This window comes from Rattus rattus, chromosome 11, assembly GCF_011064425.1.
Source record: "Rattus rattus isolate New Zealand chromosome 11, Rrattus_CSIRO_v1, whole genome shotgun sequence".
NCBI classification, from domain to species: Eukaryota; Metazoa; Chordata; class Mammalia; order Rodentia; family Muridae; genus Rattus; species Rattus rattus.
The window spans coordinates 78731669-78749426 of NC_046164.1; the positions used below are offsets into that span (position 1 = coordinate 78731669).

The window sequence follows — 17758 nt, forward strand, 5'->3', positions numbered from 1 at the left end:
GCTTTGGAAAATAAACTAAAAAAGGCACATTTATTGCATATATACAAGTGTTTCATGAAGAAAGATAATGCCATTTTATATATATATATATAATATATATAACACATAAATAAAGCATATATATGACATATATAACACATATATAAAACATATATATATGTGTGTGAGAAAGAGAGAGACAGAGAGAGGGGGGAATAAAGACAGAGGGAAGGGCAAGGGAGAGGGAGGATCAACTAGTGAGTTAGAAGAATGAGGGTTATATGTAGATTTTATCAAAAGGAAAGAGGTTTGGAGGTTTTGCTGGGGAGGTGAGTATTGAAAAGGAGAGAAGTGTCTGTTAAGTTAATCTCTTCTCCCAGTGTTTCTAGGTGATTAGAGCAGTCCCTGTAAGTAGCATGTGCAGAGATGTCTTTTCAAGTAGGCGTGTCCTTTGCAAAGGGGGATGTTTACAAGCTCATTATGTGGGAGCTGGGGTGAGGTCAACAGCTTTCTCAGTTTGCTCTTTACCATTACCTTTAACTTAATACTTTCTGTGCAAAGATACCTATTGTGTTGTGGCATTTTCTGATACCTTTCACTTGTGTTTAGGTGAAAGCATTTGTTCAAAATTTGCTATAGAAAGAGAGCAATTGATGAGCTAGCCAGATCTTTGATATGATAATGTATTCATGAAGCCTTTTGTCAGCTTATTCTATTTGTGTACACAGAGATATGGTGGATCTGGCTTCTGCTGGCAAAGTGGGCGTGCTTATTGGCTACTGTCCACAGCAGGATGCCCTGGATGAGCTCCTGACTGGCTGGGAACATCTTCAGTACTACTGCAGACTCCGTGGTATTCCAAAGCAGAACATTCCAGAGGTTAGCAATCTTGGGGTTTTCCGGAGGAAAAAGATCCACTGAGAAATGCTGGCCCATCAGCTATGGCTCCAAGACTTTTCCCTCAACCCGGGATGAGACGTCATCTGACCAGATGAGTTCAAGGCAAAATCATTTTCCAACATTAAAACTGTACTGGTATCGTATATTTAAAAATATGTCAGTGGGGGCATCCTGTGCAAGGATCTAAGTAAAAAAGTAATATCCCCTTTTCCTTTGTATCTCTAAGCTTTCCATTTTTCCTATTAATATGTTCTTTCGAGCCTAATGCTTGCAGTCAAGAACAGAAACTGTTAAGCTGGGCACACAGTGTTTGTGAAACTCGGGAGTTATTGAGATGTCTCCTTTGAGAGCAGGAAGATTATTATTCCTTCCAAAAGTGTTTTCTGGGTGACTTCAGGAGAACGAAGGACAGTGAGAACTGTAGAGACTCTGAGGCCTCCCCATGTGCTATCTGAGAGAGACGGAGAGCAGGTGAAACGGGGCAGTGGAGACTTGTTCCTTCCTTTGATGGGAGCTGTGCAGAGATCAGAGCTCGTAGCCTTGACAAACAGCTTAGAGGACATTTCTAAGAGGAATGCGTCAGAATGGAAAATGCTTAAGGTACGTTTTACCCTCTGCATTCCTCTTTGTAGTACGAGAAGTGCTTGCTAGATTTCTGGTTCTACAAAAGGATTAAGGAAAAAGGGGGTGGAGCTTATTGGTGTACCCTCAATCAGTTTGTAGGTGATGGAACATCTTAGGATTCATGGTAGGCTAGCCTCTGCTCACTGGTTCATGACAATTTATTCTCCGTGTTATTTTTGTAATAGTGTAGTCTTCATGTTTTTGTTTGTTTATTATTGCTTTGTAACTTCAAAACAAGAATAAAAGCTCCCCCATTCTTTGTTCAGATCCAGGACTCTTGGTTGACCTACCACCCATCTTAATAAACACAGCTAACTGACCGCCCTGCAGGAGACCCACCAAGCATACTCAAACAGCTCTTGGCATCCAATACTAATTGTTGGCTCAGTCTTTAATAGGCATTTCCTCTGTCAGCTCCCTCTTGTTAGTGTTTGATGGAAGAGGTAGGTTCTTGGCAAGTGTCTATAAGCCGGCCTCTTTTGTCCGGATGAATGCACCTCTGAAAAGTCTCCCTTAATAAGACTCAGTGCTCTCTGTCACCCAGGCAATTGCCTTCTGATAGCCTACTGTCCTTCAGCCTGTGTTTTGAACTTGTCCACTGAGAAGTTACTGTAATGCTCACCAATTAGCGATTAACTTTATTTCTCTCATGAAGCTGTAGTGGATTATGGAGATGGCCTTGCTACTCGTTCATGCCGGGGTTTCTCTTAGACCAGCACATCTTAGGCGGATTCCTAAAGGACACGGTGCCTCTCCCAGCCAACTTCTCGCTACTGTAAACTGTGTGAGCATTTGAAATGTAGAATAAGCACAGGACTCTGAGGTGTTTATTATGGGGTATTAGAGTTAAATAACATAAAATGATGACCTAATTAATGTAGTCACAAACCATATCTTAGCATTTCATCTACCGTGGACCCCATAATGGTAGGGATAAAAAATTGTCACGAAAAATCCCAATAGCTTGATGACATCACACCCACCTTAACAATTGTATCACAGCATATCACTTGCATAACAGTGGTGGTGATTGTAACAAGCCTCTGCCATCAGTCGTATCAAGGATTGCTGTATGCAACGCTTGAGTATCGCTCATTTTTATATTTGCTATACTGCAATGTGATTTTTGCCATGTAGATTTACTTCTGCTTATAAAAAATGGGTTATGGTAAGACCATATACCCTAAGAACAACCTCATGAACCTTGTATTGACCGTAACTCTTGATTCTATTGAGAGGGTACATCCATGTTCAGTGACTGACATCTACTACCCAGGATCGGGAAGGAGATATTTAAGGTTGACAGTGTGATGAAATGTCTGAAGATTTGCTTTTCAAAATATATCCTGTCCTTAAGAGATGCATGGCTGTCTCTGTATGTCTGTCTCATACCCTGAATAAAGCAGTTAAGAGGTATATGCCTGATTTTACAATTGGGGAACATGAAACCCAGAGTGGTCCTGTAACAGGTATCTAGAGCACAGACTTTGATTGACACCATCTTGATGGTTGCTACCAGACTAGGACAAAATATCTTCCACCATCGATATCTCAGGATTATTTCTGGAGTTTCTGGTATGTATGATCAGGGACCTAGAAACTGTATGGGGTGATTATAAGGATAGTGTAGCCTAGCATTCTCCTATTTACTTTCCATTATGCTCCAGTAAACTGGGCCCAGTCCAATCCCAGAGCCACAGAGACAAAAGGATCACTTTCGTCTCCTGATTCTCTTTTACAGTCTTCTGTCTTGTCCATGCAAAGATAGTCAGCCACCTGTGTCCTATGACTTAAGGAGACCTCATGTGCTTGCTGAAAAACCCTTTCTGCCTTATCCTTACAGCCCTAACTCCTTTTTCTCTCCAGCTGAAGCCTTGTACTGGGCTCTGCCTGTACTCTAGGGGACTGGATCCACCAATTTCAAGTTTGTTGATTTCGTCCAGCTAAGACCTTGCCCTTTACACTTGCAACCCTCAAGTGTTTACTCAGGCAAGAAAAGGTTACCCCTTCTTGTGACTTGAATCTAGGTTCTGCATGTTGAAGGGCTGATTTCCCCTTTGTTGTTCACACTGTACAGTTTTGTGCAGAGGGTGTATTTTAAGCTTATAGTCAGCTGACCAGTTTGGTGAAACATTTTGTATCACACCATCACCAAATGGCTCAGGAATGCAGGTATAATTGGGGATGCTGGCGAAAGTATGTAAGAGAAGTTTCTGATATTTCCTGAGCTAATACATCCAAACAAAACTTTTTCTTGAGGATTGGCATTCTCATTTATTTTGAATAATCTGTAGTTGTGATAAATCTCTATAAAAAAAAGTACTCTGATTTGATATAAAATATGCTTCTCTTTGAAAATGCATAGTTTATAATTTTATTGATTCATTCATTACTTAAAGACTTTGTAAGGAAGTACTTACCCCTGAAATGATGGAAAGATTGTACCTCAAAAGGCCTCTGTGTACTAGAGAGCGAGAGCACTGCTCTATAACCTTCAGTCACCGCCCACATATGCTTGCACTTCCCACTCTAATGCTAGTGTCAGTTTGGCTTTTGTTGTTTTTTGTTTTGTTTTGTTTTTGTTTCTGTTTTATTTTATGCTTCATTTATTTTTTTAATTGGATATTTTCTTTATTTACATTTCAAATGTTATCCCCTTTCCCAGTTTCCCCTCCAGAACCCCCTTCCCATCCCCCTCCCCCTCCTTCTGTGGGGTGCTCCCCACCCACCATTCCCTCCTACCTCTCTGCCCTGACATTCTCCTACTCTGGGGCATCGAGCCTTGGCAGGACCAATGGCTTCTCCTCCCATTGATGCCGTCTTCTGCTACATATGTGGCTGGAGCCATGGGTCACTCCATGTGTAGTCTTTGGTTGATGGTTTAGTCCCTGGGAGCTCTGGGGGGGCGTCTGGTTAGTTGATATTGTTGTTCTTTCTATGGGGTTGCAAGAGTTTTTATCAGACACTATGAGCAAAGCTTCCGACAGACAACATTTCCACTAACGACCCCACTTTAAATATTCTATAACTTTTTTTTTTGATACTTTGGGACTTGGTGTTGAAAAATTCAAAAGATGGCTTACCTTTCACAGCAGAATATGCTGATTTCCCACAAACAAAACTTCTAATTGGGATGAAACCTGGTGAAATCTGCATTTTGATTTTCTCTGGGAGAGAAGCAGGCCCAGTTATTAGTCCTGTCTTTGTAAATACCTACTCATTGCTGTAGAAATGCTTCTACATGTTGCTTTCAGCATCTTCTCTGTAGACATGACTTGAATCTTACATTTCTTTTTCCCACTTGCCATGGGTTTTAAGAAGAGCTAAGTTTTGAGTGGAGAAGAATCAACTAGGAGATCTCTGGCAGAGTGGCGGTCACAGGATGGCCATTGGTTGAGAAATGCTTGGCTCTTTTCCCCTGCTCAATGTCTCATTTTCGCTGTGGATTTCACAGAACAGTTTTGCTATGGCCATCACACCTGCATATGGGCAGTCCTTGGCTCAGGAATCTGATGAGTGTGTATGCTTTTCTGAATAATCTTTTTGTCTACTGGACCTTCCCCAAAGTTCTAATGTGCACTGAATGTGTTGCAGCCTGAGTAATAGAAAAAATGAGTCCCGGTCTTCTATTCAAAATGCAGCACGATTTCTAGAGCTTTCAGAGAAAACAAAAAACAAACACAAAAAAGCCACGCACAAGACCTTGTAACTTATGATGTTTTGTGATTGTGGGACAGTAATAGTTTGTGGCTTATGATGTTTTGGGGTCTAGGTAGCATTTGCCAGCCTTGATTTCTAGGATATTACATTGCCATTATTTTGACAGGGGCGCCGATTGCAGAAAAGATGGTGACAAGATGTTTCTCATTAGATCATTTTCAGTTATTTTTCTGAAAGTCACATTCACAGAGCATTAGATCAGACATTTGTTCCCTCACATTCTGGGATCTTCCCCATGATTAACTGCTCTGGGATTTGTAGTCTGAGCTATTTAACCTTTTGTGAAATTAGGAAAATATGACAACCATTTTCTGGTTTCATAAAAATAACCAACATCATTTGGCAAATTTATTAAGAAAGTATTTACTCTGCGGCACATTGCTATCAAGCCAGGCCTTTTCATCAGTGTTTTTGCTTTGTTTCTCCCCTTTATTAGCTTCCTTTCATTCCTCTTCTGAATAAAATGCCTTTTATTGCAGTAAACATTCATAACACACATATGGTTTGAACGTTTTCATAACTCTGAAAAGATAACCCAAATTTTTACTTTTCCTATTTCCGTTTGATTTTGCTGGTCTAACAGCTCTTTGTGTTCATGAAGTATCTGTGTAACCACAGTGCTGCTCACTGAAGCAAAGGCTTCCTCTCCTAGGGAGCCTCCTTCCTCCCTCCATCTTGCATAGGAACCTCACCAGGGACATTGGTACACTTCTGCTTTGTGATTCCGTGGACACCACGGGTTCTCTCTAATCCCTGCAGCACAGACTTTCTGTCTTAGAGTCTTTGCTGCAGTACCCCAATTAGCTGTTCGCATTTGTCTGCTAATCCTGGATAAAATATTTTGAAGTTTTTATTTGCTCAGAAAGGCTTTTATTCAATTTATTTTAATTGGCATAATTGGGCTGAATGAATACAGGAAAGGGGATGTTCTCTGTGAAGCAGTCTGGAGAAAAGGGCTTGAATGTTTTCATTGAGAACAAAGGATTAACCCTGAGATGGCTTTTTCTACCCAAGTTTTAGTTTCTGTGTGCCTTCGTTTTCCTCCACTCACACGGTTTGACCATGGAACAGTACCTGTATCTTCTAGTTCGATTGCTAAATTACCTGGAAGCCACACAATACAGACTGAGTAATTTAGGTAAAAGATGTTATGATGCAAAATGTTTTGAAGTTTGTAACATATAGTTATATTATCGCCCTAAATTTTTATATGTTTGCAAAAAAAAAACTATGGATGTTGGGGCCTAGCACTGTTTTATTTAGTGCCTTAATCACATCTGAAAAACAGACCTGCATTTATATCTGCATTAACACTTCAATTAATGTAGGTTTTTATGTATATAAGAATTACAATATATATATATATATATATATATATATAGCTTTGTTTCTCCTCTTCATTAGCTTACTTTCATTCCTCTTCTGAATAAAATGCATTTTATCACAATAAACATTCATAACACACACACACACACACACACACACACACACACATATATATATATATATATATATATATATTTGCACAGAGAGTTGGAAACAAACAATCAAAGAAAATGCCTAACTTGGCCCCATATAAGAGACAGATTTTTAAATAGATAAGAAATGGTTTAAGGTAAATTATCCTGGGAAGACCAACCTAAGTGTAGTCTCTGAGACTCAGCTGATGTGCATCAGGGACAACTGAGCTTTACATTAAAATGTAAGCATGAGTGGGTTGGCAGGGTGTATGTTAGGTTACAGATTGGGGTGGTAGAGAGAAGGTACACTGTGGGACCGTGAGTGAGGGCTTTACTGCTAACCCTAATGGCCAAGGATGTAAGTTCTGGTGAACGATGTCTCGTCCTTTATGAAATGATTTGATAGCTTCCAGCAGCTGTGAAGTGCTGGTCTCACCTTTCCCCAGCCTGAATACTGTGTAAACCTAATTCTGAATGTGTAGCTTCTATCTTCTACCATTGTAAAAGGTGCATTTGTTAGGTCTGCTTGCTTATACAGACGACCCCCCCGCCAGGGCCATTTCCCTTGAGGTTTTGGTGCCTCATTTTGTTCATTTCTTTCCTGTCCAGCTCCCTCTCAGCCTTCCTTTGAGTTCCCTTTATTCTACTCACCTGAATGTGGATATTCGTCTATCCTCAGATTTCCAGACTTGTGTTTGGCCATGCTAAGTGTCCATAGACAAGGGACCCTCTTCTCCCTGTCCTTTCTCCATTGCTCCCGTTCTATAAAGTGAAATAGGATAAGGAAGGCCTCTGGTTCTCTGGGTGAGAGGAATACAGTCATGGTGGGCGGAAGCAGGAGTCAGCGGCAACCCAGGACACGTGGGCGTCACGGAGACAGGTTCATGGACAAGCTTCTTTCTTCCAGGTGGCTGCAGACCTGGTGAGGCGCCTGCACCTTGAACTTCATGTGGACAAACCTGTGGCCACTTACAGTGGGGGCACTAGAAGGAAGCTCTCCACAGCCCTGGCCCTAGTGGGCAAGCCTGATATTCTTTTATTGGTGAGTGATTGGAATAGCCACGGTTGTGTCAATGCCTTAAACATGTGATGGAAATGATTTCAGCTGTTAGAACTTCACCAGAAACTTCAGAACTCGAGACACTGATTACTGACTCTATGGACTAAAAGACTGTGCTGCACTAAGTGAATATTTTCCAACATATTGTAAGATTCTGGTGGTACTTTACAAAAATCCGACATTTTTCTTTTGGTAGATTCACATAAAAATGTTGACATAAAATGAATATTAGCCTTCAGTTTTAATTTAAACACACACACATGTGTTTTCTTTAACATTTATTTATTTATTTTTAGTTCTTATTTATTTTTGAGATTATAATTAAATTACATTTCTGATTTCTTTTTCATCCCTCCAAAGCCTCCCATATACCTCTCCCTGCTCTCTTTCCAATCCATGGTCTTTCTCTCATTAATTATTATTGCACAGACAGGTGTGTGTATATACACACATATTTTTAAATATAACTTGATCAGTCTATGTAATGTTACTTGTGTGTATATGTTCAGGGCTGAAGTTTTGGTACTGGATAATCAATTACTATGCTCTTCCCTATGGAAGACTATGTCTTCTCAAGAATTGCTTTGAAGTCCTATATATGGGTTTATATTTACTGTAGCTGTGGTGACATATACCCATGGTAATTCATAAGGATAGGCATTAGAATTTGCCATATTTAACTTAGCATCTCTCCAAATCCATGTGCTAATAGCCCCTTTCACAGCTCTTAGTGATATGAGAGGTAGTAGTGACTGCAAGACAGTGCCTCTCCACATTTTTAATGCTGTGACCCTTTAATATAGCTCCTCATGTTGTGGTAACCCCGTCACAAATTCTTTTGTTGCTACTTTATAACTTTAATTTTGCTACTGCTATGAGTCACAATACAAATATCTTATATGAAACCTCCAAAGAAGTCATTATCCACATATTGAGAACCATTGCTTTAAGAGGTCTTACAAGACCATCTTTAGGTCATTATGGGAGGGTTCTGAGTAGGTAGCAAGATGCTTGTTTCAATTCCTGGCCAAGAAGGACAAAGTATTGCTTCATTTCACATCCCTGCTGATATGTCCTGACTTGTCTTGATGTAGAACCTAAAGAAACAGGGCCAATCCTGGTTTTAACTTCTAAAATAAAACCAGATGAAGCAAACAGCCTTCTTTATATAAGTTGATTCTCTCAGTGGTTATAGTGATGGAAAGCTGTCTAACACATCCATGCAGCATGGATACAGAGGAAGGCTGAGAGAGTTCTAGCAAGTGACAAAACAGGAGCATGGCCTTGAGTTAAGGCATCCTGTCACCTGTCTGGAAAGAGCCAGTTCAGGTTACTGTAGCTAGGGAGAGGGCGTTTTTTATCAATAAGTAGACCCAATTGCTCTGCATTTAAAAATTGGTCTAAGTGTGCACAATCCCATTTAGACAAGTGAAGAATCTTGTTCTTATGCCATTGACAGTAGTCTGATCACCATAGTCCATCCAAAGTCTTACCACAGAAGACAGTTTCAGGAGCATTAACAGCCATCTTTTTATATTATTGTTCATATATGAAAATAGCATTTCCATGGGGGAAGTTAATGAAGATCTCCATTAGAAATAATGAATTCATCATCTACTGGTTGAACTAGAAAATCTGCTTGCTCTTCATTTGCTATTAAAAGGTCCAATATCAATGCTATTTTTCATAATGGATATATTTGCTCTGATGCTGTCCTATCAAGATGAGGCAGACTGTGTTGAGCTTAGAGGTTCCTGGTATTCACCATCACTTCTGACTGGATAGTCTCACATTCCTCTAGGCATGGTATATTTCCTCATTCCATTGAAGGGGCCTCTGCTCTGGAGCCATTTCCTTGTCTCGGTGTATACTCATATCTTTCTTCTTTTACATATTCTCATTCCCTTTCACTGTGAGATCCCAGGACTCCAGCACAGTGGCCAAGAGAGAGGGTTTAGATGAGCACATTTGATCTTTTCTCTCTTTGTCTCAAAGTAGTACTCTTCTCTGTATCTGACTCATGAGGATGTTAAAAGCAGTAAAGAATCCGTATTAAGGGTGGCACCTAGTGTCTGTTGAGTTACTGTGACAATTCAAGTCACCTGATTAAACAATGCCATGACATTCTTTACAGAGGCAAGAAGGGCAAGAACCAGAGAAGTTTTTAATCACTGTTCAACCTCCTGTCTGAGCAATACCAGACCCTACTTTTAATTTTTCTACTTTTTATTCAGTGCCCGCAGATCACTAGATTTCAGAAAAGACCAAGTGTTTATTTTCCTGTTTGGTCTTCCTCACCCTTTTACCTTCTGCTTTCTTCTTTGGGGGAAGTTGATGGCCAGAAGCTCTTAAGAGATATCTGCTTAATGCTCCCTCCCTGCAAAAAGCAGAGACATGCATCACACAGCTGGGTAAGATTTCTTTTGAAAGTGGTTCAGATAACAAGTACTTGGGAGTTTATTGAAGAGGAAAGCTTCAGGTTCCAAGAAACTTCAATTTATTTGCTGTTCTTCAATAAATGATGTCCTTTCTAGTATCATAGATCTTTCTGGTGGAGGCCATTCTGAAAGTTTATGGAAGTAGAGGTTTCATTTTAAACACGTCAGGCTTTGCTCCCCTTACCAGGAGACCAAGAGAAACGAAACTGGTGTGAAAATGTTTCCCTTTTCTGCCTTTTATTGAAGTATCATTGCCTCAGACACACAAATACACACACACACACACACACACACACCTCACACACTCACACTCAAATACACAAACACCCTACCGAGCCCTTTTGTAGTGCTTATAAGTGTATTTCTTAGGGCTGACTATTTCGTATTGGTTAACTTATCAGGAAGTTTTTCCCTGAAGAAAACTGATTCTCCCTTTCTCCGCAACCATTGATTGCTGTAACTTTCCATGTAGACGTTGGTTCTTATAGAATCTTCTCTTTCCACATTGTTATCTAGAGTGGTGAGATCATTGTATAAGCAGTCACACTGTTAAGATTTTGTGGGTGCAACTTCCTTGTACTTCTAAACAACACCATATGACAGCAGGCTTTCTGGTTCTCTTGCCCTTATAATCTTTTCTCCCCTCTAACGTGATGTTTCTGAGCCTTAGTTATAAGTTGGATTGTATCAACTGGGCCAGCTATCCCCTGGTCACTAATTCTCTGCATTGTGACCAGTTAGAGATCTCTGTAATAGATTCTCTCTTTGTCTCAAAGCAGTACTCTTCTGTTGCAAAAAAATGATTCTTGTTGAAGGATGAGAGTTATACTTATCTGTGACTAAGATAAATGTTGTGAAAGTTTTATTTTCTTTAAAAAGCACAAAAATATTACAGGCATACGTTTTTGTTTTATTCCAGGTGTGAGTATATGGGACTGCTTCTCAGCAAGTGACTATGATTTGCCTTGTGCTCTAACAGGGGCATGAATTTACCAGCTTCAGATAGTTGCTGAGAGTGTGTGATGGTTGGAATTCTCAGGACTTTTCAGAAGATTATATGAATGCTAGAGCTCCATAGAAGGGGCTGGTTGGCTGATGGGTGGTTGGGTGCTGTTGGTTGAGGTCTGTTAAGTAGCCATGCACAAAGAGATAATAAAAAGGAATTAGATATCCTGATGGTGAAGATCAAATTTGCCCTGTTTCCATCTAACCCCTTTTCTCTCTCACGTCGTGTTAGGGGGTTTGAAAGGGAAGAAAAAGAGGGATGGAGAAGGGTGGAAGAAAGAACGCACAAAGTAGCTAAAAATCCTGTTACAGATAAACAGGTGGAATAGATTGAAAAATTATATTCGTATAAGAAAATATGGTATGAGGGCAGTAGTAGGGTCTCTTTTAGGGACTGTGTTGTTTCTAGCTATGAATCACTGGATAGGTTTGCAATGGCAGGCCTGAGTAAATACCTTAAGTAATGATTAGACAGATAACAGTGCATCACTGGGGACATCTGATCAGGCTAGGCATGAATGAGGACCAAAGCTTACATCGGGATAAGCCTGCTGATTGCTCTTATTTCTTGAAGGCCTGCACAGTGCCTTCTAATACCATGAGTGCTAGCCTTCAGGGAGGAGGCTTCAAGGGCAGTTCCATCTCACTTCCTCCAAGTCCTGCCCAACATTTGTGTTTTTAGCAATAGTGGCTTATTTTAAGTTCTAGGAGGAAAGCAAGAAAGTTTCCCATTTCCTGACCCCTGATGCTTTGTTAGATGGTTTATGGCTCTTAGGATAGTATACCCCCCTTTGTGTCATATCCATTGGGAAAAAGGAGCATAAACATAAATTAATATTTCCTCTGTCTTTTTCAAATGCCTTTAGCATTTCTTTTCCTCCTTCCTTTCTTCTCCTGCTGTAATCCTCAGTTCATGTCCTGCCACCTGCTGCATTTTTTGCCATACCTCACTTCAAAGCACCTGTGTCTTACTGTTCCCTTCTCAGGAGTGTCTCACGTTTGATCCATGCATCTGACAGTGGGCACTTCCACACACTGACGGATGTGAATACTGATTCAGTAGATGTGTTAGTGCATGCCTGCATGCCACCATTCTTATCTCACTGACTTTGGCTGTGTACACACGAGTGGACCTGCTGGCTGCCGTGATCATGTGGTTGTGCCCTCCACCATCAATCTGTTTCGACTGCTCTAATTTACCTTTGCTCCAGCAATGTGTAAGAGCAGTCCTTTGGCCCTAGGGATGCTTTCTTTACTGCTCTCCTGTCTTTTCCCCTTTCTACTATGAGTAGATAATTTTCAATAGCCTCTGTTTATGACTCGTTCCTTGACTGGACCCAGTCTACAGCAAATACTCCGTTACTCTTATCATTCTGCTTGCTGACATTCCTGCTTCAGAATTACCATCATCTCCTCGACCTCATTTCCGTCTCCTTTACAACCCCTGTTTTGTCCATGGGTCGTTTCTCTGATTCTCTTGGCTTTCCTGGTTGTAATTACTTGTGTCTCACTGAGATATCTGAAGATGACAATCTCCAGTCTTCTCACCCACTGCACTGTTCTTCATTACGCCAAGCTCGTTACACAAGTTTACTATGTGCATCTCGTGGCATCATAGCTGCCTGGACTGTCTCCTTGCTATCTCAGATCTGAAGCAGTCATCTCACAGGACTGTCCTAATAACTACGTTTTGGAGGGACACCATTCAGTCAGGTGAATCATTCAGGGCTATTCCACATGTGCACATACAACCTTGGCTACTCCTGTTAGGTGTGTACAAGTTTTTAGCATGGTATGTCCTTTTGCAGCCCACAGAAGTAGGGCATGGCTGAAGCTCTGTTTCTTTTCTTGAAGGCACTTCCCCATATATTTATTCTTGTCTGTTCTCATCCTACGAAGGCTGTTGGTGAATATATCTGTGTTTGTTCTTTGTAGGCATCTTTTCAGACACCCACCAAGGCAAAGAGCAATTGAGGCATACAAAGTATCTTGTCCTTACATTACTATTTAACAGCGTTTAATGGAGGCTCTATACATGGAGAGTCTGGTCCTTAGCCTGTCTTTGTTGCTTCTAGTCTCACCAAACATTTCCCAGAGCCTAAGACCTCAATAATTAAGATATAATAAGAAGGATTATAACTAGTTGCATTAATTAAGGCCTCTTGTGTGGTCCTCTGCAGGAATGGAGGAGCCAGGAAATTGTTTGTATCACTTCCCTTCTCTTTGCATTGTGAAGGAGGGAAGGGAAGCCAATGGAGAGTTCCCTGTTAGTAATGCAATGAGGGTTTCCTCCCAGCTAGGGTGTATACACATGGGACAGTAAATGTCCATTCCTGTCTGTGTTTACCAAATGACCAATACTGTGCGTTTTCTTCCTCTTAGGATGAACCCAGCTCTGGGATGGACCCCTGCTCTAAGCGGTACCTCTGGCAAACAATAACACAAGAGGTTCGGGATGGCTGTGCAGCGGTGCTAACCTCTCACAGGTGAAATGTGCCTTCTGATTGCTAATTTCTGAACAAAGTTTGGTAGCAATGAGGTCACCCAGACAGTGGAAGGGAAGAGCTTTCATTAGTCTTCAGTCCCAAGAGTCCTTTGGGAGATCGGGACAGAGAGTATGCCATGTGGCCAACCTCTATAGAGGAGCAGAGTTAGAACTGGAGACTTTCCGTGATCTGTGTGTCCTTAGATCAACTCTAGCTGTGATTGCTCAGGTGAGGGCTGGACTGTCTGTCCTTCTTAAGGACCCCCAACTCATTTCTACCCAGGGTCACCCTGTTCCCACCTGTAAGTCATCTGAAATGCATGCTTAACCTTTTACTGGATTTCATTACAGAATTAATTTTGTATTTGAAATTCTCCTCCAGGGTCCCCTACTGAGATTAATGAAACACTTATGTGTCATACAGCAATACAAATGTAGATTTCAGGTAACCATTACATAGAGAGCGATAACATTTGGCTAATGACAACCCTGAAGATGAAATGAAAAAAAGATTATAAGCTTAGGCTTGATTTGCTTCCATGTATAACTAAAATATGTTTTGAAGAAGGTGTCAAGAACTGTTAAGATATGGAATTTGGCTTTTATGGGCATTTCATAATAATAGAATTATATGTCATGTGCAGATTTGTATCTGATCACTTTCATTTATAGAGTATATAATGTTTACCTACATTACACCATATTACAGTATGTTTCTATCTTTTCCTTGCTGAATAGTGCATGATTAATCATGATTAATACTTTAAGAAATAGGGCTGGCACTATAGCTCAGTGGGTAAAACCGTTTGCTGTGGAAGTCTGAAGACCCAATTTCGATTACCGAAACCCATGGTTTAAGGAGGAAATGCAACTCCTTAAAGTTGTCTTCTGACCTTCCTACACATACATATACCCATAGTCACACATTGAGAAGAAGGAAGGAGGAGGAGGAGGAGGAGGAGGAGGAGGAGGAGGAGGAGGAGGAGAACAACAACAATAACAATAACAACAACAATAACAACAATAAGAACACACACAAAGATAATAAATAAAAAATGAACAAACATAAAGAGATTGACTGTGTACCCACACCTATAACATGTGGACACAGTTATTAACACTTGTGAGGTATGGGACATTTGCTATAGTAATTAAACCCTCATAGACACACAATATCATTATCTGAATCCATGCTTATAGTGGTAACTTTCCTCTCGGTTTGGGGCATTTTATGGCTTTGGAAAAAAAGTTTTCCATGTCAAGATTTATCCTTAGCATTCTACATTGCCTGGAAAGTTCTCCAGGTCCCCTGTTCACACTTCTTTTGCCTGACCTCTGGCAAGCAGACATTTTATTGTTTTTGCATACTTGTACCTTTTCCAGAAATTGCACATCTGGCATCCCACCCAAGCCTTTCAAGCCTGGCTTCTTTCCTGATTCCCCTCATGTTTTCTCCTGGTTTGCAAGGCCATTGCCGTTCAACAGCAAGCAATATTCTATTGTCTGGCCATGCTGCCGTTTATTTACCAGCTCACGTACTGACAGATGCTTTGATTACTGACAAGTTCGGGTAATTACGGGTAAAGCTGTTATAAACATGCTTGTGCAGGTTTTTATGTGGATGCTTTTCAGACCTTCTGAGTAAATGCCAAGCACCTTGATTGTTGGAGTGTGCAGTGAGCTAGTGTTTGACTTGCGAACGATCTCCTTTTTCCTTTGGTGGTAATACGAATTGAACTGAAAGCCTCACACATACTAGGCAAGTGTTTTTCTACTGAACTCTACTCCCTTCCCTCCTTTACCTTTTCTTTTGAGGCCAGTTATCAAAGTTGTCAAGGTTGGTCTTCAATTTCCTTCCTAGTTCAGTATGGCCTTAAATTGTATTCCTCCTGTCTTAGACTCCCAAGTCATTGTGACCATAGACCTTGATCTTGTATTTATCCTATATCATTTAGTTAGAAGAGGTTATACACAGTATTATTAGATTCTGTAGTCAAGTCTCTTGCTGAATATATGATTTTAAATGTTTTTGCTCACTGTCATTGGAAATATGAATAGTTAAAGTTTTTGATAATCTTAATTGCCCTGTGTTTTTACGGTTTATACTTCAAAATTATAGCTAAGAACATTTTGCCCTGAATTCCTGAGAATGTTTGTTCTAAGACAGGATAATGCTGTTAGGTTTTAATAATCTTTGCTATATTTAAAGCTATTTTATGTACAGTATATGGGGAGAGTGTCAAGTTACTTTCATGCACTTGGATAGCCAATTGTTCCAGAACTGTTTTATTTTTTTTTTTGTGGGAAAACTACTCATTCCCTACAGCATTATTGAAGGTGCGCTGTTATAGTCTTCCTCCTCCTTGTTGGGACGTGCTCCTGCCCTCAGCACACAGCACTGTCTCAATCCTAGGCCTTTCTAAGAGGCTCCACCAAGAAGCTGGGTCACTTCAGCAGCTTTCCTCCCCTACTGAAGTTTTCTTTTACTCAAAAATGTTTCACAGTGATTGGCTTCTGATACGTAATTTTCTTAGAAATGCTCTATAATTTTCAATAGTTTTGGAAAATTTCCTAGTTTTTTTTTCTGTTGCTCCTTTTGATTTTAATTTGGTTAGACTTGGCTAAAGTTCTTTGTGATTCCTATCACTGATAATTTCTAGAAGCATGTGGATTACCTCTAACAGGGAGTATAGTCTATGTTCCCCTGTAACTTATTCCTGAAGAATGAACACATTTGATGACACTGTATCTATAAATACTAAAAATAAGTTTGAAGTTATTGCTACATTTTAATGTACTATTTTTCTGTTTTATTTCATTTTTCTTCCTCTGAGATTTATTCCAAAACTGGATGGTTTCTATCGGTGTGAAATCTTCTGATTCTTCCCTCTCCAATTTTGAAATTGGGTGTAGGTTTCTGGTTAGTTCTTCCGTTCATCTCCTGGCCCGCCCTCTCCAGCCCTGAGTGACCTGTTGGTGATTCTGGGCAGGGAGATAGTGACCCACAACTTGCAGGTATAGATAATCATCCTCTCACTGTGCAGTAGCTTTTTGGCATCATCCTCATGGAGTTACATAGCTCCGTGCTTTTAATCCATTCCTGGAGTTCTGAAGTGGCTGATTTCTTAAATATGTCCGGCTATGTCACTCACTTTGGAGACAATTACTTGATTATTTCCTCACTTGGATGTAGCCAGAAGTGCCATAGCTGAGTTTTGTTTTCATTTTATTTCTCTTCCCAGTGGAAAATTTCGCTGAAACAAATACACTTGATAGTCATTTGACTTTATAATAATGTGTATATATTCTCGCTTTAGATGTTCACTTAGCTCTGGAATTTTAGCAATTTCCCACTGATAACACTGACTCTGCTTGCATCTGTTGCTGTCACCAGGATCGGGTCTTGAGGTCCAGTGATGGGTTCTTATATGGGAAAAAATGATATAATGAAGAAAAAAATCTTTTAATTTCTCACAATATATATGTAATTATTATAAGCTATTTTCTCAAAAAGACCATAAATCATTGCGATATCGTTCCTACATTCCTATTCATTTGCTTTCACGTCAATATTATACATTTGCATATATACAGATTGATTTCTCCCTATTCATAGACTATAAAGACACGAATAACTCAGTGTGAATGAAAACAAGGGAGGCCTGTATGATTCACTGATTTTTTTTATTAATAATTTTATTCATTTACATTTCAAATGATATCTCCCTTCCTGGTTACCCCTCCATAACTCCTATCCAATCCACCCTCTCCCCCTCCCCTTTGCCTCTAGGAAGGTGCTCCTTCACCCACTCAACCACTCTCACCTCACCACTCTAGAATCCCCCTACTCTGGGGCATCAAGCCTCCACAGGACCAAGGGCCTTCCATTCCATTGATGTCAGATAAGGCCATGCTCTGTTACATATGTATCTGGATCCATGGCTCCCTCCATGTATACTCTGCTTGGTGTTTTAGTTCCTGGGAGCTCTGAGTGGTCCAGTTAGTTGATATTGTTCTCTCCGTGGGGTTTCATTCACCTTCTTCTCTTTCAGTCCTTTCCCTAGCTTTTCCATTGGGGTCCCTGGGC

At 40.3% G+C, this 17758-nt stretch overlaps 1 protein-coding gene across 1 annotated transcript in view; it reads left to right on the top strand.

Annotated features, from left to right (window-relative positions):
• Positions 1-17758, top strand: part of Abca13 (ATP binding cassette subfamily A member 13) — a 564237-nt gene that overhangs the window by 499078 nt on the left and 47401 nt on the right. Inside the window, exons 56-58 of the mRNA XM_032916398.1 lie at positions 708-858; positions 7591-7725; positions 13569-13672. Coding sequence (XP_032772289.1) covers positions 708-858; positions 7591-7725; positions 13569-13672 — 390 coding nt within the window. The remainder of the gene's footprint in view (positions 1-707; positions 859-7590; positions 7726-13568; positions 13673-17758) is intronic.